This window comes from Dromaius novaehollandiae, chromosome 1 (genome assembly GCF_036370855.1).
Source record: "Dromaius novaehollandiae isolate bDroNov1 chromosome 1, bDroNov1.hap1, whole genome shotgun sequence".
Taxonomy (NCBI): Eukaryota; Metazoa; Chordata; class Aves; order Casuariiformes; family Dromaiidae; genus Dromaius; species Dromaius novaehollandiae.
In genome coordinates this window covers 162,199,958-162,224,505 of record NC_088098.1, presented here as the reverse complement: position 1 = coordinate 162,224,505, position 24,548 = coordinate 162,199,958, and the positions used below count along the sequence as shown (strand labels likewise).

The following is a 24,548-nucleotide window of genomic DNA, read 5'->3' as shown; positions in this document are numbered from 1 at the left end:
GCGAGTGGTTCTGATGACCCATGTTAATGCTGTTCTGTAACTCTACGAGCCCCATAAAATTATTCTCTTCCAGCTCAGGGTTAATCATGTTTTTTCCATAGCAGCTAAACTCTTCAAAAACTGAATTCAGTAAAGCTAATGTGCTAAGTGTCACTATGTACTATTTAACTGCAAAGCTGCTGCTTACTCATCAAAATGTAGTAGTGTGAGATCTCACACTTCTTCGTTAACTAAAGTTTTCAAGTGTGATTTCTGTACAGCTTCACAACCTGTCCTCTGTGCTGCTCTAGAAATTTTACAGCTTTAGGATTATATTTTAGTAAAGGAATATAGGGGCCATTGTTTCCATGTCTAGAGTGCTTCTGAAATCTCCATGGATGCTAGTAACTAAAAGCATAATATTAATGTTCATTAGAAGTGTGTGTGTAGTTGCCTGCATGACCTTAAAAATCGCTATTAATCTAGCTAGAAAATAGATGTTTTTCTTAGCTGTTCCTACTTTTACCATCTAAATCATGCCAGGTAGACTGATCAGATGAGATGACTCTTACGAGTTTTTCCTAGTGCATCTAAATGGTGTGTGTGTGTGTGTGTATATATATATTATGTACAGCAGGCATACACACTACAGGCATGTGTTGCAGTCAGGATTTGTGAAAGTTGCTATATTCCTGCTTTTCATCATCCATGTTTATAGAACTTGTGAGATTACAAAGATAATGATTTTCTATACTTTTAGTATAAATTACAGTGTATTCCGTATTACGGATTGCATAACTACAATGGAGATAGAGGAAACATTTTTTTTCCTCCCCTCCCTGCATTTATAAAGCAAACACAAATTTCAGTATTAGCCGTTGTCTTGTGTTGCCTTGCATAGCTGTATCTATCTGTGTGCCTTTCATATGATGATTGTTCACTGGGGAAAAATCTAAAAGCTACAAAATGTTGGGGCATGTGGATTACTGGAATTTTGGTGCTTAGGTCACGAAAAGAAAACTACTTAATTCATTACTGTCTTTAGTGCATGTAATATTCTTATGTAGAATTTTTGGTGCTAATATAACTTGGTTACACATTAAACTCTACTCTTGTCTTGTTTGCAATTAGAGGCGCTTCCATTGCTGGTGAGAGTTATTCAGTCACCAGATGCCAAAACCAAAGAGAACGTCAACGCAACAGAGAACTGCATTTCAGCTGTAGGAAAGATAATGAAATTCAAGCCTGACTGCGTAAATGTTGAGGAAGTCCTGCCACACTGGTTATCATGGCTTCCCCTTCATGAAGATAAAGAGGAAGCTGTTCATACTTTCAGTTATCTGTGTGATTTAATTGAGAGGTAAGGTAAAGTCTTGATATTAATGTAGAAAGTAGCCTGTTTGCAGGCTGCTATTTTTTTTTTTCCTTGCACTCATTTTCCAAAATTGAGAATCTTTCAGGTTAATCTGCATGTGCTTTAGAGAACATAATTTGGAACACCAAAACTGAACCTTCCACAATGTTGCTGCTGTCTTTAAACAGTCAGTATTCTTATCCTAACTAATATCTGTATGGCTTAAAAAAATTCCTGGCAACTTAATATGTACGTGGTGGGAGAGGATCAGCCAGGAACCTATAAAGAAAATTTCAGGAAATTTTTTGATACAGTTTGCATGTCAACATTGATAACTGGTCAGATATTTTATATAAGAGCAACATGCATGTGCTTACAGCCTGGCTTTTATAACCTTTTAAACCAGCTTTGTTCCTTGTTGCTTTCCAAAAGCTTGAAAATGAACAAATGAAAGTATGAAGTATAGAGTTAAAAAATACAGATAACTTCATGAAACAGTGTTGTCTTCCTTACTAAGTTTGTAGTAATAATTGAAATTATTGTTAAAAGTATCTTGTCCCACAGGTTGTTCTTTCGATTTGTGCTCCCTCCCATAGGTTAACGGAAAAAAAAATCTGCTGCTGGAGGTTGCACTTCATATTTGAGAGAATATCAACTTCTTCTGAATTATTATGTAGCAGTCATACCCTATTTGTTGGCCAGTACTATGTATTACAGTTTAGTGGCAAAGGAGAAAAGAACTTAGTAGAAAAGACTGTAAAAAGGAAAAGACTGAAAAGACTCTGAATACATCGTATCTGATGGTGCTTTATTAAGGCAAGGATTTAAAATGAATGGTGGCAACTGAGGTCTCTATATTGGTAATATTCCAGTACAGTTGCATAGAGACACCATACCGGTAGTGACATGTATGTGTGTGCACCTGTACAGAAATCCAGAATTATAGTATAGCAGTACTTTTCTTGTACCCAGCTCTGTGCAGATGGCCCAGCCTTGCTGTATACTTCTCTGAGCTCTGTCAGCACTACCGTCACAGCCTCTGTGTTCCAGCAGGGGTAGGTGGCAGGGCTGGAAGTAGGTCATGTTTTCCACCCAGCTCTCTGGTTGTCAGCACTCCTCTACTCCAACACTTGGCTGGAAAGAGGAGCAGAACTATTTACGTGTGGTGTCAACAAGTGTGCTGACAGAGCAATGTAATCATGCTCTCTGAAGCTAGTAAGACAACCTCCTCCTCTCTCCCTCAGCACTGTAGGAGGAAGTCAGTCATTTTAGGCAAGGTGTTTATCACACTATTTGCAGTTCCATCTGCGTGGAACTCAGTAATTCTGCAAAGTACAGAACTTCTTTCTGATAAAGTACAGCCTGATGAAATAATTGGCTGGTTAACTATTAATGGGAGAGGGAATGTTCTTCCTGCAGACAACAAAGCTATGGAAACTTATGGATGAAAGTGTCCAATGAAACCTGGATGTAAATGAACAACTTGAGAATAAGATATTTCAAAATCACTCAACCTACATGTAAAATATTTACTTTTTTTTTTTTGGTTAAATAATTGTTTGTTTGTAATATATATTTCAATTATAACAGCAACAACGCAGTTGTCCTCGGTCCCAACAACTCTAATCTTCCCAGAATATTCAGTATAATTGCGGATGGTGAAATTCATGAAGCTATTAAACATGAAGATCCATGTACCAAGCGATTGGCTAATGTTGTTCGCCAAGTGCAGGTAAATACATGCTTACACAGCTGCAAAGGGAACAGTTAGAAGTAAGTGAATTGTTAAAGCAATTTTGAGAGCCTTGTCTCCATAAAGAAGAATGCTTCAACAAATAATCTATTTCTTGGAGATGCTGGACACACATTGAACTATTACTGATAAAACTTGGTAACGCTTACACTTGAATAAAGCCTATCTCTTTTGATGATAAACTTCTCAAAAGCTTATCAATTTAAAAAAGCCTTAAGACACATGCAGCTAAATGGTTAACGTGCTAGCCAGTGTCAGTTTTTGTTTTTGTTTTTTTAATGAGTTTAAATACCTTTCAGAAAGGTAAATATTGACTTCTGGATTTCAGGCAAAAGTACTGTATTGGCAAAACCATCACATAAGGATGTCCTTCAGAAATTAAAATCGGGAGAGAAATCTGCTTGTCTTTGCATCAGTGAATTCTACTGCAGGATTTGATCTAATATGTGGTTCCCATAAGGTTCTGCACCACTCAGTGGTGACCTACTAATACAGCAGAGGTTGGGGCCTTTGCTAGAGGATGAGTCCAAAGCACAAGTAATTTTACTATTACCATCTTTAATCCAGTGGAAATAGAGGCTGTTGCTCAAAGGAGCAGTGCTTTTCCTATCTTTGGGGAACTGCTGCAAGGTTCACTTCCTTTGTGGCATAATGAGGACTTGTGGAGCTGGGTAATAAGGCTATCCAAGAAGAACTAAAGCTGCACCTCTTCACAGTAACAAGTAGTCATGCTAACAGGACAGATAGATCCAAAATCCAGGGCCAAATGTCATCAGGTGGACTTGTTTGACAGTTGTACCAGCTAATGATAGTATTAATGATAGAACCTGCTTGCCTGGCAAGCATATAGCTTATAAAAAATGTTTATGTAGGATTTAGAGTTTGGTTTATAGGGTTTGGAGCAGAGTTCAATCATTGTCCATTCTACCTGGCATCCTTCTGCAAAACTCAAGTTCAAGAGTGTTAGGAATCCTTGATTTTTTGGAAGTGATTCATTTGGATGAGTGTGTCGGCCTGCAAGATGTGTTATATCTGGTACAAAATGACATTATTATTATTAAAACTCTTTAAGTAAAGGCATAAAAGGAAATATAACCAAGCCAAATTTCAAAGTGAAACAGTTTTAGAAGGGGCTGGTTTAGATTCTGGTTGACAGATAAGAATCCTCTGCTGTTTGTTCCTACAATTAAAATCTGGGTATAAATCATTTATTAGTCCATGCTAATACCTTTGTTCGGTGTCTTAAATGCTCAAAGGGAGTTGCTTTTGACCAATACAGTGGCACTATGTACATCCATAGATTAGTTGTGGATAGAGAAAAAGGTCTTGTTTTGGCCAGTGTTGGTAGATGCATTTATGACTGAAGCAATACTCCTGCCTTGGTTAATTTACTTTCAGACTGTGAGGAAATCTTAAAGGTCTTTGTTTAAGGAGTTTTAGATTACCTTTATTGATCTTAAATCTCTCCACACATAGTAATCTGACTTCAGTAAAGCATTGTAAGTGTGCCATGGAAAGTACTTTGAAGGATCTGTAGTTGCTAACAGTCTCCTGGAATCTGTGAAGAAGCAGTGAATAGAAGGAAAGACGTTTTTTTGCAATGATCTGAGTAAGCTGTTCCACTGCCAGCATCTAGCATGAGTAACATCGTGGCCATAGTTGGAATTAAATATGAACTTTCTCTTTTCCTCATGCTTAAGTATTCCTAGAGCAGAAACAGTATTTCAGTGGAAGTACCAGTTTAAACATGTTTCAAAAATACTGGAATTCTTTAATTCTGCAATATTCCGTTATCTATTGACACTCTAACATGCCTAATCTTATCAAAAAATGTTTATCAAATTCTCATTAGAATTCTGTGAATCCCTTTTTCTTTGATGTAATTGCTCTTAAAAATGTGTGTGAAAAGAGTTACGGGCATTACAGTTGAGCTAAAGATAGAATATATCAAATTTAGATAAAGCTAAAAAGTAATTTTAAAATGTACTTGAAGGCCACACCAATCAGAAAGGCCAGTCTAATGACTTAAAGCCAGTCATGTGTAATACTTCTTTTCTGTCACTGTCATTCTAAGGCAAGATGCCAATTGCTCCCTAATTCTATTGATAACCAAAAATACACTTTTTCCCAACCTTTTTTTTAACTTTCAGGATATTTTGGTAGTATTAGAACCAGTCTCTTCCAATGGTGACTTTAAAAACTAGCATCTCAGCAGAGGGCTGTGGTCACACAAATCAGGTACAGTGAGGCAAAGGAGAGTGTAGATTTTACATTTCCCAAGATAAATGCTATATACATTTTCTTCTTTGGGTGGTAACTTACCATTCTTCTCACTGAAGAATAATCGTACCTTGCATTTGCGGCAGAATTGTGCACATATACGCTTTGTGTAGTTTGTATGCTATAATCGCAGTGCTTGCTTCCTCTGGATGAATTAGTGCCCAGAAGATACTCCTGCATTTAGATATGATTCTGTTTTGCCAGAATATTGATCTTTTAACTTCTGCAAAACAGAACACATGGTTATGCTATGGCTAACTTGAGTGAAATTTATTCTGGTTTGACCCACTTAGTTATAGAGAGTTCCCAGGAACTTCAAATCAATTATTTTGGTTTGGTCTAACCAAAACTTGCTTGCATTTAGCATTTTAGAGCATCTCTAACTGAACCTCTGCAGGCCTGTGTATAACTGAAGACTCAGTCTTTTCTCTTTTGTATACATACTGCAGGAATGAGCCCAGTGGATGCTGAGCTTTGTAAAACACATGAAAATGTTGTATGTGCTTTAAAAGCTTGTCAGTCTGTATAAACACAACTTCTCATTTGTTTTCTAGACATCTGGAGGACTGTGGACAGAATGCATATCACAGCTCAATGCAGATCAACAGGCAGCCATACAGGAGCTCCTGAACTCTGCTTGAAGGGCCTTAATTATCATCTGCAAGAAAACTAACTCCAAATAAACGTTTACCCTATTGTTTAGGTTTCTTTGTTTCTTTCTTGAGTAAAACAGAACTGTAGTGCGTGTAGGCCATTCTTCTGCAACCTACAGGCAGTGGCAGCAGGAAGAAGCATTCTCTCAGAATGGTGTTTAAATCGGTTTCTATCCCACAACACTGAAGAAGTTTCCTGTAAACCCTACAATAGCACTGAAGAATATTTTTCTAACGGTATAAGCCATCCATATGATGGTGAAAGGGAAACAAGTTGAATTTTCTCATTAGACATAATGAATTAAGAAACAGCTTTAAGACCTTGTATTCAGCCGTAGATGTACGTTATAACAGATAAAAAAGAAAAAAAAACCCTCTACATCTAGTGTTAATTGTATTAATTGGAGTGTGAGTCTTTGTAGGGTAGAAAGTGTCCTTCTGCCCAGCAAGTTAGTAGATCAAAAGATGAAAAACTGAAGACAAAAACATCAAGCATGAAGACCTCATTGACTGCACTTTCAGATTCCCCAAAACAACTTGTACAGTGACTCAATGAGGAAAGCTGTTCAGCTTCCAGCCCTTGAATGTGAAGTCTCTTTGGCATGTCTGACAGTATCTTATTCACTCCTCAATAAATGACATTGAAACACAAGAAGCTTGTGTAGAAGTTCAGTGATGTGTGGTTCTTTTAATTTCCTCTTGTGAAAAGATGCAAGTAACAAACTATATGAGTCCTAATTTTATATTTGAAACTTTGTATATTGTTGCCTATTACAGATTTTATGCATTTTTTCTTGACTTTTTAACAATTTTTCACCCAAATGTGTACAATTGAAGTTCAGTGGCATTACTCTGATGACAGTAAATTTACATATCTTGACTTAACTGTTTTTCATATTCAGATGCAATTGCATTTCATAACTTATAAAATGTAGTGTTGCTCCAGCTGCAAGTGTGTAACAGGTCTGGCAGCCAGTGATAACATTACAGCAGTATGTGTTTTATTTAAAACAGTTAGATATAATTGATAGCTTGACCTGAAACAGTCAAAAAAACTGTTTCAGGTTTCTTTTTGCTGATCCAACAGCAATACACCATTTACCAGCTAACAAAGTTTTCCTAATGTATCTGATTTCTCACAAAGTTCAGTGTGAAGTTTTCACGTTTATATTACTTTGAAGATGTTAATATAAGCATTGAGGTAGAAAAAGACTTCAGTAATGAACTGAAGCTTAGTCTTGAAACAGATTTTTTTGAAAGAGAGTTGGAATTTTTTCCTTTATAACAAGAAAAAATAGAACTTCACACACAAATTCCTTTCCAATGTCAAAGTAATCTGAGCTTTGTTCTTAAAAAATGATGCTCAAATAAAACAATATAAAATGAGGTGTATTAAAGTAAAAATGTTGTCCAACAACATGATAACCAAATGTTTCCCTGATATAAAATGCCTTAATCATATGGAGTAACGTTACAGTTTGTTTAGAGGCAGCTGAAATTGTCAGTATGACAAAAGCTTCTACTGCTCTAGCTCCTACTTTGTTAATCCTGTATTTGTACAAGTTTGAGCAGTCATACTTGTGGAAAATGAATTCCTAAAGATTACATATCAGTACTATGAGAGAATTAGTAAGTCAGGTCAGTTATCTCAAGCACAGATACCTGACTACAAAAATAGTTGGGTTATTTCATGTCCTTGGCCTTTCCTGTATTTTTGAAATATTTAGTTCCTATATTCCTTTACTTCCCCGCAGTTTAAAACACTTTAAAACACTGCTTGCTTTTTGCTTGCTCTGGGCTTAGATTTTTTTTTTGTTTTTCTTTTCTGTTGGACTACTACTATGTGGAGAAAATAGTAGCACATTTGGTATTACCACTGAAACTGCATTGACTTGGCTCTCTTTAGCACAAGAGAGCAGCATTCTAGTTGCTGTCCTAATAGGCTAACCTTAGTCTTTTCTTTTTCCCTCCAGTCCAAGTATAGGAGACCAGACAGGACCAGGAGACAGGATTGCTCTATATGCCAGAGCCAGTGAAGGGCAACTTTGCACAGTTGCTTCTGCCTTGTTAACTATTATTTTGTCAGAAAAGGGGCATTGAATTAGTCAATATGCCAGACAGACAGGTCTATTCTACTGAGTACCTGGATTTCATGTCTTGCCTGTCCTCTCTGAACTTGCCAGGGTTAATTCAAAAGTTTCTCTAGTGCTCTTTTCAATTCACATAAACTTTAAAAACTCTAGACTTCATCTATTTCAGTTATCTGAATCACTAATCTTAGCTATTCAAGTTCCTTATTTGATGCTTATGGGAGTAGAAAATTATTGAAGCCTTAAAACATTCTCGATCTTCCACAAGTGCAGGAGTACTATTGCTGAAACAAAAATTCTTCTGAGTGGCTTTATCTGCAACTCTCAAAAGTTAAAAAGCCATCCTTGGGAAGGACTTGAAGGACTCTACCTATAGAGCAAGTGATTACTGATAGGGGAAGGAGAGCAAGTGATTACTGATAGGGGAAGGGTGATAATTTTTTCCAAACAGTTTTCTTCAGTGTAGGGTTCTAAATCATGCTTTATCAAAATATCTAGCTATTGCATTTAGTAAGAGATCATAAGGTCTCTTAATGTAACGTAAAGAGCATTGCAAACAATAGCAGCCATCTGCTTTGGCAGAACCAGAAAGTATCTACCCTTGGATGGCCTGGCAAAAGTGCTCAAAAGTTTTATTCAGTAACAAAAAACTAGAACCCCACACACACTTCAGACATTATAATGTTCCTGTATTTTAGTTTCATTAGCTTATTTAACCATGAGGTAGTAACTAGCCTTCGTTAGTGTCGTTTTCAAAAACAGATTATCTCCTGAAGCTTAGGTGTGTTCCCAATTAAACTCTTATCTGTTCTCATTGTTCTGAATGTGAAATTACATACTCTGTGTTTGCAGCTCTAGGATGTTTACAAAGACATTAATGCAGATAAATATCCAGTTACCTTTGCCTGGCTTTGTTTAACAGAAAGATGATCTGAGAATCCTGTGCAAGGTCTATGTTTAAAAAAAAATGACTTGTAGACTTGACTTCATGTTTTTATCACAGGGTTTGTGTACTGCTGTGATGTTTTGTCATTACCTTTTCTCCGCACAGGCTTCAAAGTTATGCTGAGGGTAAGGGATGGTATTCTCCAGTATAGATCAGATATATTATTATGCCAAATGTTGTCTATTATTCTCTACAAATCTAGATCTTTTAGTCTCATGTATGGAGTACAGGCATGGGAATGAGATGTGTTGCACAGCTGGAATTTTTGATGAAATAAAGAATTAAGGAAGGTGACTTTCCTAGTGACTGTGTGTATGCGTGTATGTATTGGGTGTGCATCTGCCTGGGCTGCTGAATTAGAACTTTATTTTTGCCTTAGCGGTATCTATAGGGGTGCATCTTCCAAATACAATGCTGGTGGTATTAAAAATAATAAAAAATGCAAGTATTCCCCACACCATATTTTTTCAACTCTTGATTTGAAGCATTTTACTAAGCATCTTTGGGTAGCAGCCTTAGTCTTTGTTATTTTATTGTTCAGTCCAGTCTTAATTTTATTTACTTGCTACTTGTATAAAGTTTAGTGACTTGTTTTGGGCATTAAGGTCCCTTATTTGAAGTAACTCATTTTTTGGCTTCAGGAAAGCAGTAAGCAGGATTTAAACTTTTATCTAGTAGAGATCCTAGTCCCTTCTTTTGATCACCATGAAATTGTTTGTATTGCTTCCAGGAAGAACATCTTTCAGGACAATTTAGCATCTGTTGAGACTTCAAAAGTCTGGATTCAATATTGGTTAAGACGCATGGGATTCATCGTACCTGATATTAGATATCTATAACAAAGTTTGTACACAAAGAGTTGTTTGCACCCCTATTCAATGAAGGGAAGTAGGTGCATCGAAATTGTGATATATTTCATTATGTTTGACTCTTTGACACAAAAGGAGACTACCACCTGAGAGCTATCTACTCTGTCAATTGCTGTGAATTGACAAAGAGTATTTCAACTGTTCCTTCAGATGCTGTTTGTTATTACCCATGCAATGGCTCACTGAATAGCCTCAGTAGTTATACTACAATGCAGCTACTTGGAAACACTTTGATTTCCTGGAATCTGTTTTTTCCTGCTTCTAGAATCAAACAAATATAATACCCTCCAGTAGTCAGACAGTCCCCCTGCTGCCTCATCAAAGAATAGTTAGAGGATGGGAGGAAGCTGTGGAGATCACCTAGCCCAAACCCCCTGCTCAAGCAGGGTGACCTAGAGCACATTGCCCAGGACCCCGTCCAGACGGCTTAATATCTCCAGGGAAGGAGACTCCGCAACCTCTCTGGGCAACCTTTTCCAGTGTTCAATCACCCTCACACTAAAGCAGTTTTTCCTCATGTTCAGATGGACCTTCCTGTGTTTCAGTTTGTGCCTCATCCTATCACTGGGCACCACTGAGAAGAGTCTGGCCACGTCCTGTGGACACCCTCCTTTCAGATATTTATGTGTTCATAAGATCCCTCCTCATTCTTCTCTTTTCCAGGCGGAACAGGCACAGCTCTCCCAGCCTTTCCTCATATGAAAGACGCTCCAGTCCCTTCATCATCTTAATAGCCCTTTGCTGGACTCATTCAAGTAGGTCCACGTCTCTCTTGTACTGGGGAGCCCAGCACAGGATCCAGCACTCCAGGTGAGGACTCAGCTGGGCCAAGTAGAGGGGAAGGATCACCTCCCTCAACCTGCTGGCAATGCTCTTCCTAACACACCCAAGGATACCACTGGTCACAAAAGCACATGGCCGGCTCATGGTCAACTTGTTGTCCAGCAGGACTCCCAGGTCCTTATCTGCACAGCTGTTCTCCAGCAGGTCAGCCCCAGGCCTGTTCCAGTTATTGCTCCCCAGGGGCAGAACTCTGCACTTCCCTTTGTTGAACTTCATGAGGTCCCTCTCTGACCATCTCTCCAGCCTGTCCAGGTCCTTCTGAATGGCAGCACAGCCCTCTGGTGTATCAGCCACTCCTCCCTGTCTTGTGTCATCAGCACACTTGCTGAGGGTGCACTCTGTCCCTTCATCCTGGTCACTGATAAGTTGAACACTACTGGACCCAGTGTTGACCCCTGGGGGACACTACAGGCCTCCAACTAGACTTTCCACCACTGTGCACAATCCTCTGAGCTTGGCTGCTCAGCCAGTTTTCAGTCCACCTCACTGTCCACTCATCTAGCCCACGCTTCCTGAGCTTGCCTATGAAGATGTTATGGGAGACGGTGTGAAAAGCCTGACTGAAGTTAAGGCAAACAACATCGACTGCTCTCCTCTCATCTACCCAGCCAGTCATCCCATCATAGAAGGCTGTCAGGCTGGTTAAGCATGATTTCCCCCTTGTGAATCCATGCTGTGATCACCTTCTTGTCCTTCAGGTACTTGGAAATGGTCTCCAGGATGAGCTGCTCCATCACTTTTTGCAGGGATCAGGGTGAGGCTGGCTGGCCTGTAGTTCCCTGCATCCTCCTCCTTGCCCTTTTTGAAGCCTGGAGTGACATTTGCATTCTTCCAGTCCCCAGGCACCTCTCCCGATCAATGTGTCCTTTCAAAGATGATTGAGTGTGGCCTAGGCAATGACATCTGCCAGCTCTCTCAGCACTCGTGTGTGCATCCCAGCGGGGCCCATGGACTTGTGTACATCCAGTTTGCTTAGGTGATCCCTAAGCAGGTGGTTCTCCACCAAGGGAAAGTCCTCCTTTCTCCAGACTTCCTGGTCCCTTTTGGCCTGGGATTCCTGAGGGCCAGTCTTACCAGTGAAGGCTGAGGGGAAGAAGGCATTCAGTATCTCAGCCTTTTCTGTGTCCCTTGTCAGCATGGCCCCTGCCCCATTCAGCATTGGGCCCACATTTCTCCTCTTCTTCCCTTTGCTACTGATGTACTTAAGAGAAGCCCTTCTTGTTTTCCTTGACATCCCTTGTCAGATTAACTTCCAACTTAACAATGGTCTTTGGCCTTCCTAGCCTTATCCCTGCATATTCGGACAATGTGTGAATATCATTTCAGCTCTCAAAAAGACTTCACAAACGATTGAGGTGTTTCGTGTCAGGTCCATCATAAATTGTCTACTACCTAATCCTTATTCAACTGTGTGGTTTAGATGTTCCTATTTCCAGAGGCGTGTAATCTACCTCCATCTGTATCTCCCTTTGTCACTGGGTTAGCTAGATTTCTCTCTGGCCTCAGACTTCTGGATACTATTAACAGGTACAGTATTGTTTTTCCCCCTTTGCCACTACTGAATCCACTTTCCTCTGTCACAAGAGCCTTCATCACGAGACATTAAGCACTACCACAGCCCTAGCATAAAGTTGGTTTGCTCTTATTACAGGAAAAGTTCTTTAGAGAATCTCTTTTGACCGCAAAAGAGGTATGGGAACTGGAGAATCATTCATGTCTGGAGAAAGCTGTATGGTTTTATATATTTAAATACAAAATGCTAAACTCGGTAATAATATCATTATTACAGTAGGAAATCTAGGTTTTGTCTCTTGAATTTTAGGACACTTTTCTGTATTTAGTTTTCACAGGCAGTGTTGTGTTTCTTCATGGACCATGAAACCTAAATTTGGGGCTTACGTGTTCCCAGATTTTGCCTCCAGAATGGACTTGGATCTTTCTAATTACTAGACGGATATTGGTGATACTGATGGTGATAATCCTTGACAGAATTTTTTGCTCCTTCCAATGTTGCCAGGACTTATACACTATCTACATACAGTTGAGTTGATAGGATAATGGACACTTTCCTGTCAGATACAGAATTAATTCAAGTAGCTTCAATAGGCAGGATCTTTGTTGCCCCTAAGAAGACTCATGACTGTGCTAGAAATACACATTCTGCACAGCATATGCTAAGTGGTCCTCTCCAGCAAGCATCACTAGATCCAGGTAATGATGGACAACATAACTATCGTGTTCTGCATAAAGAACGGGCTGGGCAATGATCATCTTTAAGATGGTATGTTTAACAAAATTCCTTCTTGCTGTACAGAGAAGAAACCAAATGCCCTCCTAGCTATTCTATTTAGAAAACCAGACTGTGAGTGGGCAGCCTGGGATGATGATTTCAGAGTGCTCTTTCAAGACTGGAGTTCATGTGAAATCCATCTCTTTGTTTTGGAGGCAAGACATGACAATTTCTGCTCTGAGGAGACTCTATCAGATCTGTTCCTAACATTGTGGTTTAGAATTGTAATGTAATTTTTTTCCACGTGTTTTCAAGAAGGTAAGGTAGGACCTAGCATGTTCAAGGCAGTTTTGATTTTCAAGATTTTTCTTTCTCTCTAAAGCAGCTGTCTGTGACCTTGCTTCAGGTACAATCAATTTTTGCCTCTGGTAAACCATGAAATCAAAATGTCTTTTGATGAGTTTAGTATCCTTGTTTTATGAATAACTTAAGCTAATATAAAACTAGATGCACATAAGTATTTTTAGTGGAGTTTCACTTATTTAGTATTAGATACTGAAAATTTAATGATAATCAGTAAATACCTTAAGACTCTTTTTTTTTTAGAGAGTAGGGTGTGGTTTTTGTGTTGCTTCTAGCAGAGAAGCTTCCAAGCTATTCTACAGTGTAAGCTAAGGAATGCTGGTTCCTGAAATGGAATTTTGGACTGTTGCAATGATCCTTTTTTGGATCTTCCAGCAAAGTGGGAATGATATAAGTTAGCAGGTATTTCTGGTGGACCATTACCCATGGGTAAATATTGAAGTATTCTTAAGTTAGCAGTAATTCATGTGAATTCTCAGTTTAGCTCCAAGCAGTTTAACTTGGAAGGCAGTTACTTGTTGCTCATTTTGTTAACACCATGACCACCAGCAGCTACCCTTTTAGGATGACCAATGTCTTTTTTTGAGGAAGAGGAGGGAAAAAAAGGGATAATATTTTTTCTACTTACTATTTCTGCATTAAACATTAAACATTCAAATATCACTGAAGTATAGTATTTCATGTAATATCTGCTGTTAACAAAAAGTTGTTCCTTAATAAATGCACAATACTATCTTGAAGTAATGGGATTGATGTAAATTAACTAACTAAAACATTTAATATTCAGTTCATATACTATTTTAAAAACTAACAGTAATTTTCCAAACAAAAAAGCTGATTCAGAGCTGTGAAAAATGTGATCGCAAAACAGTATCTTGAACTGGGGAAGCTCTTCTTGCCTCAATAAGTAAAGTTGTGCAGTCATTATTTTTGAATATGTATTAATAATAAAATATCAAGAGACATTTTTAGTGGGGATTTTCGTAATGGTGATTATTTGTATATAAATTATCATGCAAAAATTGTCTGCTTAGGAGTTGATATTTTTGAAAAAGTTTAAAAGAAATTGCTAAAATGGAGCCAAATCAACAGTAAGCTTAAAGGGTACGGATATAACAGTTATACTTCACCAGTTCCATGCTTCAAGTAAAGCTGCTTCTGGCCAGTAGATGGAGATGATACAATTGAACACCTGAATGTCATGCATTTGGATTAGAGAAGTTTGTTTACTTTATAGTCCCTAGATTCTTTCTATTCAGAATGGTAATATTAAAAGCCTGAAGGAAGGATTTTTTCTTAGGAGTTTCTAAATAAGACCATTTTATACTATAGGTGTAAAACTGTAACTTTTGTTTACTGACAAAGTGCATGTACAGGGCAGCTAGTTTGTCTTAAAAACTGCTTACCGCAACCATAGAGGAAGAAAACAAAAGAGAGTGCTGTAATGTTTTAACCAAGTCTTCTCCCTATTCCCATTTCTCCTGTCATCAGAAAGTCTGAATCAAATATATATTGGTCCATAAAAAATGTCTCACTGTAGAATGAGACAGTTAAAACAATTTTTTTCCTTGCCACTGCTACGGCAAATTCTACATTTCCTCATCTATAAGGTCAGGAGGAAATGAGTTTCATTCTAGGTTGCCTGTCAATCTCTGGCAGCAAGTGAAAAGGAACTGCGCCTGTGTAGATGAGCTCCTGAGGCTCTAAATTAATATCAAAAAGTGTGGATGTTTGTCCGTAAAATGAACAAAAGCTTGAAGACAATATTGTTGGGGGTGGCAGAATGGAGATAAGAAAATACATTTAAAATTGAAAGACAAAAATGGGTAACCGGAAAGAAAATGGATATGAAATCTGAGAAGATGAAGTCCCTTGTTTGATTCCATGGATATTAAATAAAATCTTTTCACAGAATATTATTACCCTGAAAAAAAAAACATACAAATTGGCGTACACCAAAACACCAGATTCCCTGGAATCAGACTCATCCTCTCAGCACTCTTATGGCTGAATATAAAACAGAACCCTAAGTAGTTGCCCACTGTAACTGTTTTTTTCTAAGATAAACATTTAATAAAGTTTTATAGGTCCTAATATAAATGCAGCAGATAATTTTTGTCCTGGCTCATTTTTCAATAATCTTGTCTGTAGTGTTTGGTCTGATGGAATCTGAGTCCCTTATTAGTCCTATGGAAAATATTCTTTTTTATCAGTTGTGTGTTTTGAGTTTGCTTTTTCCTTCTTTAACACAGCTGATAACATTTTTCCTTATGAGAAAGGTATTGAAAATTCAAACAACTTAAAAATGAACTTCATAACAACAAATATCTGGGCTTCATGCCTCAACTGTGAGACTTGGACCCTTAAAGATTTTCTCTTGTCCTTATTTTGAAATACCACCACAAACTTCCTAACACAAGCAAGCTCTTATCAGATCATCTAAAAAGAGTTATGATTAATGTTCCCCTAAATCCTAAATTATTCTGGTAATACTGTAATTATGGTGGAAAAGAATGATTGCTTTGGATGGAAAAATGTTGAAAGACTTTAGGCTGGTTTTACTTGCTAGAATTCCTATTTCTATTCCTTTCTAAGGCTGGAGCTGAGCCTGCTGCTACCTACTAAAGCAGGTGCTGCAGTTGCTATTGCTATGACTGTTCTGCTGAAAGACATACACCTCTACGTTGGTTACTGTGCACAGTCCTGATGTTGGTACCTGAAAAGGGGTAGAGCAGAACTAGAGAAGGCTGAGAAAGAGGTAAGAAGTTTAAGAAGTGTGGAGTGCAGCCACGTGAGGTGAAATAAAAGAGGCTAAGACTGTTCAGATTGGAAAAAGGTGACAACTCCAAGGAGATACAATAGATTATCTACACAATTATGAATGTAGGGGAGTAGATGAATAGGGAACAGTTCGCTCTTTCTCCTAACACAAGAGCAAATGGGTACCCAATACGGTATTTCACAGGATGTGTAAAACCAGCAGGAAGCACTTTTTCACACACTGCAGTTAAAGCATGAAACTCATTCCTGATGGGCATTCCTGGAAGCCAAAAAAGAAGCAAACCAATTCCTTATGGATAGGAGTATTAGTGGCTATTGAGCATAGCACTCCTGATGAAACTCCTTGCTCTAGAAATCCATAAATCACTGGTTCTCAGAAGCTGGGAGAGTATGCTAGGGGAAGGATCACACTGTGTTTGTCCTGTTTCTTGTACACTTTCCCTCAAACTCCCTTTCTCTATCTCCTGTTAGACCCACAATTCTTCAATCAGACTTAATATGACTATTTGTACACATCCTTCATTACATCACTCCTGTTGTCCACTTTTTTTCCCCACAGTTTGTTTATATAGATCAGAGTCTCTTCAGAGACTTATCTTTTAATGCTTGTGCAGTGCTTCATGAGATAGGAATACTTTTTCACTTAGGTTGTATAAGACCAACAAGAATATGAATCTTTTTATATAAAACATATTTAATTGCTAATATTCATGCAAGCACTAGCTCTGTGACCATCAAAGGAAAAAATACACTCCTATTTTGACAGTGCTGAGCATCACATGGATTCTACTCAAAAGACAAAAGAGAAATATATAATCAACAAAAACATAATAAAATGTTCTATCTTTTTTGTCTGCAGTGTTTTCAAGGAGCTAATGGATTTTTCAGGTATTCAAAGGTGACAAATCTTAATGCTTACTTTTAGTAAATAACTTACTTTCTACCGCACTTTGATCTTTTGTTTAAGGCATGTAGTGAGGCACTCTGGCTTTCCCTAGTAGAAGATTAAACCATTATAATATTACTGTAGTTTTATGAGAACTGCAGCTCCTTTGTTACTGGTCCGCCTCTTTAGGAGGAGACATTACAGCAGGAAAAAGGGATTAAGATTTCCTCTCCAGTGCCAGAGGGAGATATGGCACAGTACAGATGTGCAATACCCAGTGTTGTCAACAACTATAGAGATATTGTGGACGGAACAAACTAAACAGGCAGTGATGAAGCAATTAGAAATATCAAAGAATGCATTTCAGAATTTAAAAGCATGAGATGTTAGGCATCTTTATTATGAAGAATTGGATAAATTTAGTACCAACTATTATTAAAAATCCTGGCACATTAAAACATTTCCTGGGAACTATTCTGGCTAAGCCTGCCCTATTTGAGTGCAGTGAATTCAATCCAGTTATCTATTAAGCCCATGTTCATTTTGAAACCTAACATTTAATAAATAATATTATTTTTATTTTTTTTCTGCTTGTTTTCCTGAAAATAGCAAATGATCACCACAGAAAATTAAGGAATTTTTAGAGGACAAATGTATCCTAAAGATTATTTGTAAACCAGAAATCACTGCTTTCTCTGCTTCTTTGTCAGACTAAACAATCAATCTCATATTTAGAATAAATATGAAATGGAAAATGTACAACAAACTGAAAGACTGTGGAACACCATCATACTAAAAGGAATAAGCAGATATATATGGTATGCAGCCCACTAACTGAGGAAACAGAAAACAAGTGCTCGTAACAATAGACGAAGGATTTTTTTTCTCTTAAATATAGAAGAAAATTATCTAAGTGGAAGCAGTGATAATGAATTACGGAAAGGTTTGTATGACTATATTAGGTGAAGAAATTGGACATGGGAAAAATTCACACCATCTTCACCTATACCCTGCATCTCAGAAAACTAAAAGACACATCTCGTCTGTAAACAAAAACTGTTTTCAGTGCATCCTTCAGCATCAGAACCTAGAAAATTGGATAGCATTCATCATTCACATTTAAAAATAACAGGAAAAGCCCAAGTTGCTACAGACGTACAACAGATTAAATAGGATCTTTGGACAGACAAGCTAACACATTTATACAGCGAGGAACTGGATCAACAACTCATCATCGGCAGGTTGATGAGAGCTGATGGGAGAAAAATTGTAGACTAAAGCTACCTGATTCTTAAGGAAGCTTTTTTTTCCTGATTTGAAGGTAGGCTACAGTAGAAAGTAGACTATGAAGACCATTTTTCTCATCTGTAAAATGGGAATGATGCTTCCCACTATTCTTAATTCTACTTTTTAGTACTGTTCTTGTGTCTTCATCCACTGGGATTTTAATTCTGTAAAAAATCATTGCAGTGGATAGAAGATAAAAAGCAGGAAAATAAATGCTTTTCAAGTCTCTAATTACTTGATTATTTGACTTATTAAATGTAAATTATGCAGATCTTGCTAAGCTATCCACAGTGAAATACTGTTTCTGTGAATTATTGAATACCTTTCACTTTCTGAACAGAAAGTTTCACAGATCCCTTTTGAAGAGGAATTTCATTATCTGTATTAAGTCCAAATAGAAAATAGATGGTTTTCTTTCTCTTCACTCTGATAACATATGAGAAACAAACAAATTACCTGGCCTCTGGTCTGACCTTTAGAAGAACTGGCTGATTTCAGAGACTGCACTCTGAGACAGCAAGATCATATGCTGAATTGATGTTTGTCTTGACAGCTTTTACAGCTGCTCCCTCCAGACAGATTTAGTCAGTCTAAAAATTAAAAAAATAAAAATATGACAATGGATAAAACAGTAATTAAGTCATCTGTTGTAACTACCCACTGCAAAAATAAATTGTCTATCATCCAATATGAAGTTAGAAAGGACCCATGAGAGATCATGGATGTGACAGAGCATTAGATAAGGTTGCCCCACCACCACTCATAAATGAGGATTATCCCAGAAGGATTTACACAAAAACACCAATATGTTCCAGATGCCTTGCCAAAAGTAACAGCAAAAGTACCAGTTGGGGGGAAGGGCAAGGGGGCTATTACTTTCATGGGAATCTTCTGCATGATAATGCTAAAAGCCATATTTAAAGCTCTATATTGTTCTGACTTTTGTAATTGCAAGAGAAGTCTGTTTGGCTGTGTTTACTCATGGTGTAAATTCTAAGAGGCTGTAAAAACAGCATTTTTCTCTGTTTTAGAACCATATCTGCTTATGTCAGTCCAGGTACTTAAATGGTTCTTCTTCCTAACTATGTTAAATGGCTTCTGAAAATTTTCATTAATTTAGTTGCATAGCCAGTCTGAAAAGTATGTCCTTCTTTTACAGACAATAGTTTGCTCTGTCCCAAATGACAAAAGCACTGGAAGAAAATGAACTATGATGATTGTAATTCTACCATAAATTCTGAATTCTATGGACTTATTTCAAACAACAGATTTAGTTTTCTTCTCAAAAGTAGTATTGGAAGATTAATGTGGCTGTCCAGTTGTTTTTTTTTTTTTAAGCTACATTCAGTGGGGAGATTCTAGGCTTTTATTTCTGTCAAACACATTGCATTATGCATGACAGGCTTAATAGCATTTATTGGTAGCTCTTCTTCAGTATTATTTTTATTTGCTCCTCAACACATGAAATCATTTCATATCTGCAAATATTTTCTCCTTCCATTGCCATTTATTCTCTTCCCTCATCATGACCTAAAAGATGCATTGCTTCTAATGGGAATGCTGGCACAGAAGGAAAACATATTTTGTCCTGATATCCACTGTTCTCTTTCCCTTCATTCAGGGGAAAAGGTGAAAATGGATTGTAGGAGAGGAAACTTAATATGAATAGCAGGGGGGTGTTTGATAATCCTTTTTACAAACCTCTGCATTTTTCCTTGGTTTCAATTTTCTTGAAGTTTCTAATATCTGTAATTGGAAAAGAAAAAAACATAAATTATTTTAAAGCTAACTCAAATTATCTTTTTTTGTGTTTTTTTCACATTGAAATAATTGACATTTTTGTCCGTTAATGAATGCTTCAGAAACCTCGGTGTCATTTAAAAAAAATAAGCCTGTCTTCTTGGATATGCAGAAGGGTGGAAGAAAGCATGAAGCAAGTATAAGCTGATGCAATCTATGTGGTTTTGAGGAATCTAAATTGTTCACTAATTTCAAGTGAACCTTTTAACTCTGAAGCTTCAGGGATAATTCATCTATTAACGATTTCACTTGTGATAATCTTAGCACAAAGTACAGCTAACAACAACTGTATTAATCTCGAAACAGACAAATACATTGGAAAATACAACGCAAGTACCATGACCCTTAATGCAGGTGATGTTGTATTGTATTAATATGAAAGAGAGAGAGACGGTCTTGTCTAATACATGATATGCAAAAGCTCCCTTCATACAAATTCTTGAGTACTATGGAAACTTTTGTATGTCTTATTATAAAGCTTCTCTTTCAATTTATAGTACTTTAAATAGTCAATAACCAACAAAATCTGTTCATTAGCTGGCTGTGCTTAAATAGCTTCTTTTCAATGTTTATTTCTTTCAAATGAAATTCCTGAAATTTGAGAATGTAAATGGACTCGCTTGCTAATTGGCTGATTTTTAATTTGTTTTTTTCTTTGTTTTTCTCTCGAAAGATAAGACATGGTCTACACTTAGTATTACACAGTATTATCAAAATTGTTAACCACCTCTGCTTCCAGCCACAGTTTGATGTTGCATTCTGATGTAAAAACAAGAATTATCAATTCAACATTAGTAACCTTAGCAAAAAAGCTATGATACCCTTAATACCTGATGATTGTAATAGATTGGAAAGACGTGGATAAAAATAAATTGCAAGCAAAAGTCACTGATGCGGGGCAAAACCTGCACACCAAGAAATGTATAATAAAAATAATGGTGAAATGATACTGAAAGAATTGGATGGAGAACTCTGTCATACTCTTGTAACCGAACTAGCAAAGACATAGGAGTTAACAAGAGTTAACATAAAGACACATGATGGAGAGAGTCTAAAACTACTAATGAAATGCCTCAGGTTTGCAAGATTGAGCTCCAAACCACATTTACACAAGAACACACTGATCATTCCAGCACAAAAGTATTTGCTGAAAGGGTCTTTGAAACAAAATTTCAGGCTCCCGGGAAAACATCTGTGGAATGTCTTATGAAAAAGAATTACTAGACAAAAGATGTAGCTGAAACCACAGATTTCTATTAAGGCAGCATCTCAGCTTCTCTCATTAATAAAACAGAAAAGATTTGAACTCGACATTTTTAATGCAATTTGCAAAAGAGGCATAGATTTTAAGGCCAGAAGGACCACTTCAGAACATAGTTTGACCTTCATGTAAACCAGACCATAGAATTTAATCCACATACTTGGGTTTTGAGTCCAATCAATTAGTTTGACTAAGCACAGATGGACAGACAAGCTACCAGAAGGCAGGTGAAAATGTGAATTTACAGGTACTCTACCACAACTGCCTGTGTACATACACACCTTCTAGAACCTTACTATAATTATGACAAAGCTTTGATGAAAAAATAACCACGAATCATTGCAGCACTAAAGTGAATTCTAAAAATTCCAAAGATCAGTACTTGCATCCACACTAGCTGTTGCTGTTTCTTTCCTAACAAGGGAAGAGACAGAAGGAACAGAGGGGCAATCTCTCAAGACAGCAGAACTCTCTTAGACATTTTCTCCTTCCCTTCCCTTCTCTTCTCTTGGGTTCTCCCTTATCAGGTAAGGCAGAAGTGAACAATGGTGCCACTTTGGTCTTGCTCATTCTGAAACTCAGTTCCAGTTCTTGTGTGTTAGCGGATGCAGACAAAGCTTATCTTTTCTTCTTTCAGAAACATGAACTAAGTAGAACCATTTTTCAGACACTTTTCAAAAACAAATACTGTCTGTCTCAAATTCTGATGTTTATTTGATGTCACAGCAAACTCCACATGTCATTCAATAGGGAAAAAAATGTGACCCTATGTACTACAGGAGTCTAACAGCAACAATGAATGCTCTTCTTAGCATTCACATCAGAAGAGCGCAAGTTGCTGCCATGGGTAATTTCCCAGAGAGAAATTCTTATCAGAGGAAAAACTGATGCTTACTACTGTAAAGAGAGTCAATGGGAATAGATGGGGGAAAGATGACTTTATGACTGACTGGATAAATGCCACACAGGACAGACAGTAAAGTCTGTTTAGATGTCAGTTCCTGGTTGTGCTTGATACTTTCAAAAGATCTATGAATCAGAAGCAAGGGTCAAATAAATAAAACACATACAAGCATATACAAACATATGGTTCCTGAAGAAATGAACAACTTGTTGCCATCTTTGATGTTTCAGTAAGTACACCATTCAGGACAATACTTCACTGTTGCTTTTTGCAGCACTGTAATAAATGTACAGTAGCTGCAGGGCAATCTGTTACTTCTGGTAGTATTGAGAAAAGTTTCAAGGTCACTCAAACTTGGAAGGCACTGAAGATGATCTCACTCATTTGATGCAGATTACAACAACTCTTTGTTAGGTGGGAATGAAGCATTAGTGATTTGAAAGTGTACATAAAATGCACCAGGAAATTCCAAGTGCTACTGTTGACCCTTGCTGTGCTGCTCTTACCCTAGCTGTACCTTAATTAACAGTTAAAGCTGTTGACATAAGTGTCTGGAAAAAGGTAACTTTTTTATTACTTTAGTGTTTTTTATTCACAGTTCATATTGTTAGAATGTGTATGTTAAACTTTCTTTTTTACAGACAGATCACGGATTTTGTAGGGAAAAAGTCTGCGGGAAATAACAGTGGTTACTATCTTATCAAATACTGACAGCTAAGGACGATTCCCAGCCTTTCAGTCAGTAATCCATGTACTTTGGTTAAGGTTTCAGAACTGTCCAAAGAAATGAAGTTCTCCACTTGATCTCACAAAGTTGGCTGGCACATGCATCCAGGTATCTCTAGTGAGGTGTTTGTGCATAGAGGCATTACTGTCAACAGCAGAGGAATTTGTCTTTTGGGATTAAGCAAGGGCAAGGCTTAGAGGAGAAAATATTTATAGCATTCACATATCTTTTCTCTTTCCCCCAGGGATGAAAACGCAGAGATAGCTGGGCTCCTCAAACGGTCTGTAAATGCTAAATGCTCGGAAGGGAAGCATGGGTCTCGATTACTTTACAAACATTCCTACTTCACTGCTCCCTGCTGGGTCACTGAGTGAACTTCAAAGACCTGAAGTCTTTCCTCTGTATCACTCATAAGTGTGCACTGTCCAGTCATCTTCCAGACAAATTCTGGGTGGAATCTAGGAAGAGGCCTAAAGAGATGCACATCCTAATGCTGCAGCTACGTAAATGGATAACAGTGTTGTAAGGGCAAATAGTTATGCTGGTCCTAAGTGTGTCTGAGAGCCTTTTCACCATAGATCCAGGTCTTCTCTGAGGCAATATACAGCATGTCTGGAAAAGGTGTCCCCCCAGCCCCAGCTTTTGCCTGGTGTTCTCCTTTCGATGCACAGACTGGAGACTTTTTTGAGAAAGCCCTTGAAGCGTGGACTGCTGCTACTTGTTCAGTTTTACAGTGCTGTGGTCTGTGGTCATTTAATGAGGGAGAAAAAATAGGTTACTGACCAGTAACCAGAAAATATGAATACACTGCCTAGCCCTTTGGTTTCTCTGGTGTCCAAGAGTATGGAGTCTTAAAGCATGACTGTGAAGGACTGCCTCTCAGTAAATCACGCGTCCATCTGTTCTCCACTGATTCCTGAAACCTCCTCCTAACCTCCTGCTTTCGGTAGACTCCTACCAAAAGCACCCACCTGAGACGGTCCTACCTCTGGGAGCCGCACTAAATGCACTAAAAAGGGGGGCGCGATGACACAGGGCACCTGCCGCCCGTCGCTCCGGGTCAGCACCCTGCGGCGGGAAGCCAGGCACCCCGCGGCACCGCCGCTTCGCCCCTCGCAGCCCCTGCCCGCACGCCGTTCCCCTCGCAGCCCCTGCCGCACGCCCTGCCCCTCGCCGCGCCCGCTGCCCCCCCAGCGCGGGAGTTAATCCGGGCTTAACCCTTCCCTCACGCCGCCTCGCCACAGGCGGCAGCGCCCACGCCGCGGGCACGGGGGCGCTGCCCACCCCTTCTGCCGGAGAGGAGGGTACGTGCCCTCCCCCGGCACCGCACCTGGCGCAGGGCGGTGGTCGCTCCTCCTCCTCCTCCTGCTCCTTCCCCACGACGGGCTGCCCGAGTCCCTGCGGCCGCGCCGAGGCGGGCGCCCTGCTCCTGCCACTGCCGCTGGCCGCGCCGCACCGAGGCGAGGCGAGCGGCCATGGCGCGCCGCCGCCGCCGCCTGTGAACGCTGGAGGGGGCTCTCGGCCGCCTCCTGCCGCCGGCGG

General features: G+C 38.6%; 1 protein-coding gene and 1 long non-coding RNA gene across 2 annotated transcripts in view; one reads left to right on the top strand and one right to left on the bottom strand.

Annotated features, from left to right (window-relative positions):
* Nucleotides 1–9,349, top strand: part of IPO5 (importin 5) — a 46,256-nt gene extending 36,907 nt beyond the window's left edge. Inside the window, exons 24-26 of the mRNA XM_026119415.2 lie at nt 1,111–1,339; nt 2,924–3,065; nt 5,921–9,349. Coding sequence (XP_025975200.2) covers nt 1,111–1,339; nt 2,924–3,065; nt 5,921–6,007 — 458 coding nt within the window. The 3' untranslated portion in view covers nt 6,008–9,349. The remainder of the gene's footprint in view (nt 1–1,110; nt 1,340–2,923; nt 3,066–5,920) is intronic.
* Nucleotides 1–24,520, bottom strand: part of LOC112994825 (uncharacterized) — a 47,317-nt gene extending 22,797 nt beyond the window's left edge. The window contains exons 1-3 of the long non-coding RNA XR_003262033.2: nt 24,337–24,520; nt 20,016–20,060; nt 18,771–18,904 (exon numbers count right to left, since the gene is read on the bottom strand). This is a non-coding gene — a long non-coding RNA (uncharacterized LOC112994825). The remainder of the gene's footprint in view (nt 1–18,770; nt 18,905–20,015; nt 20,061–24,336) is intronic.
* Between the last annotated feature and the right edge of the window lie 28 nt (nt 24,521–24,548).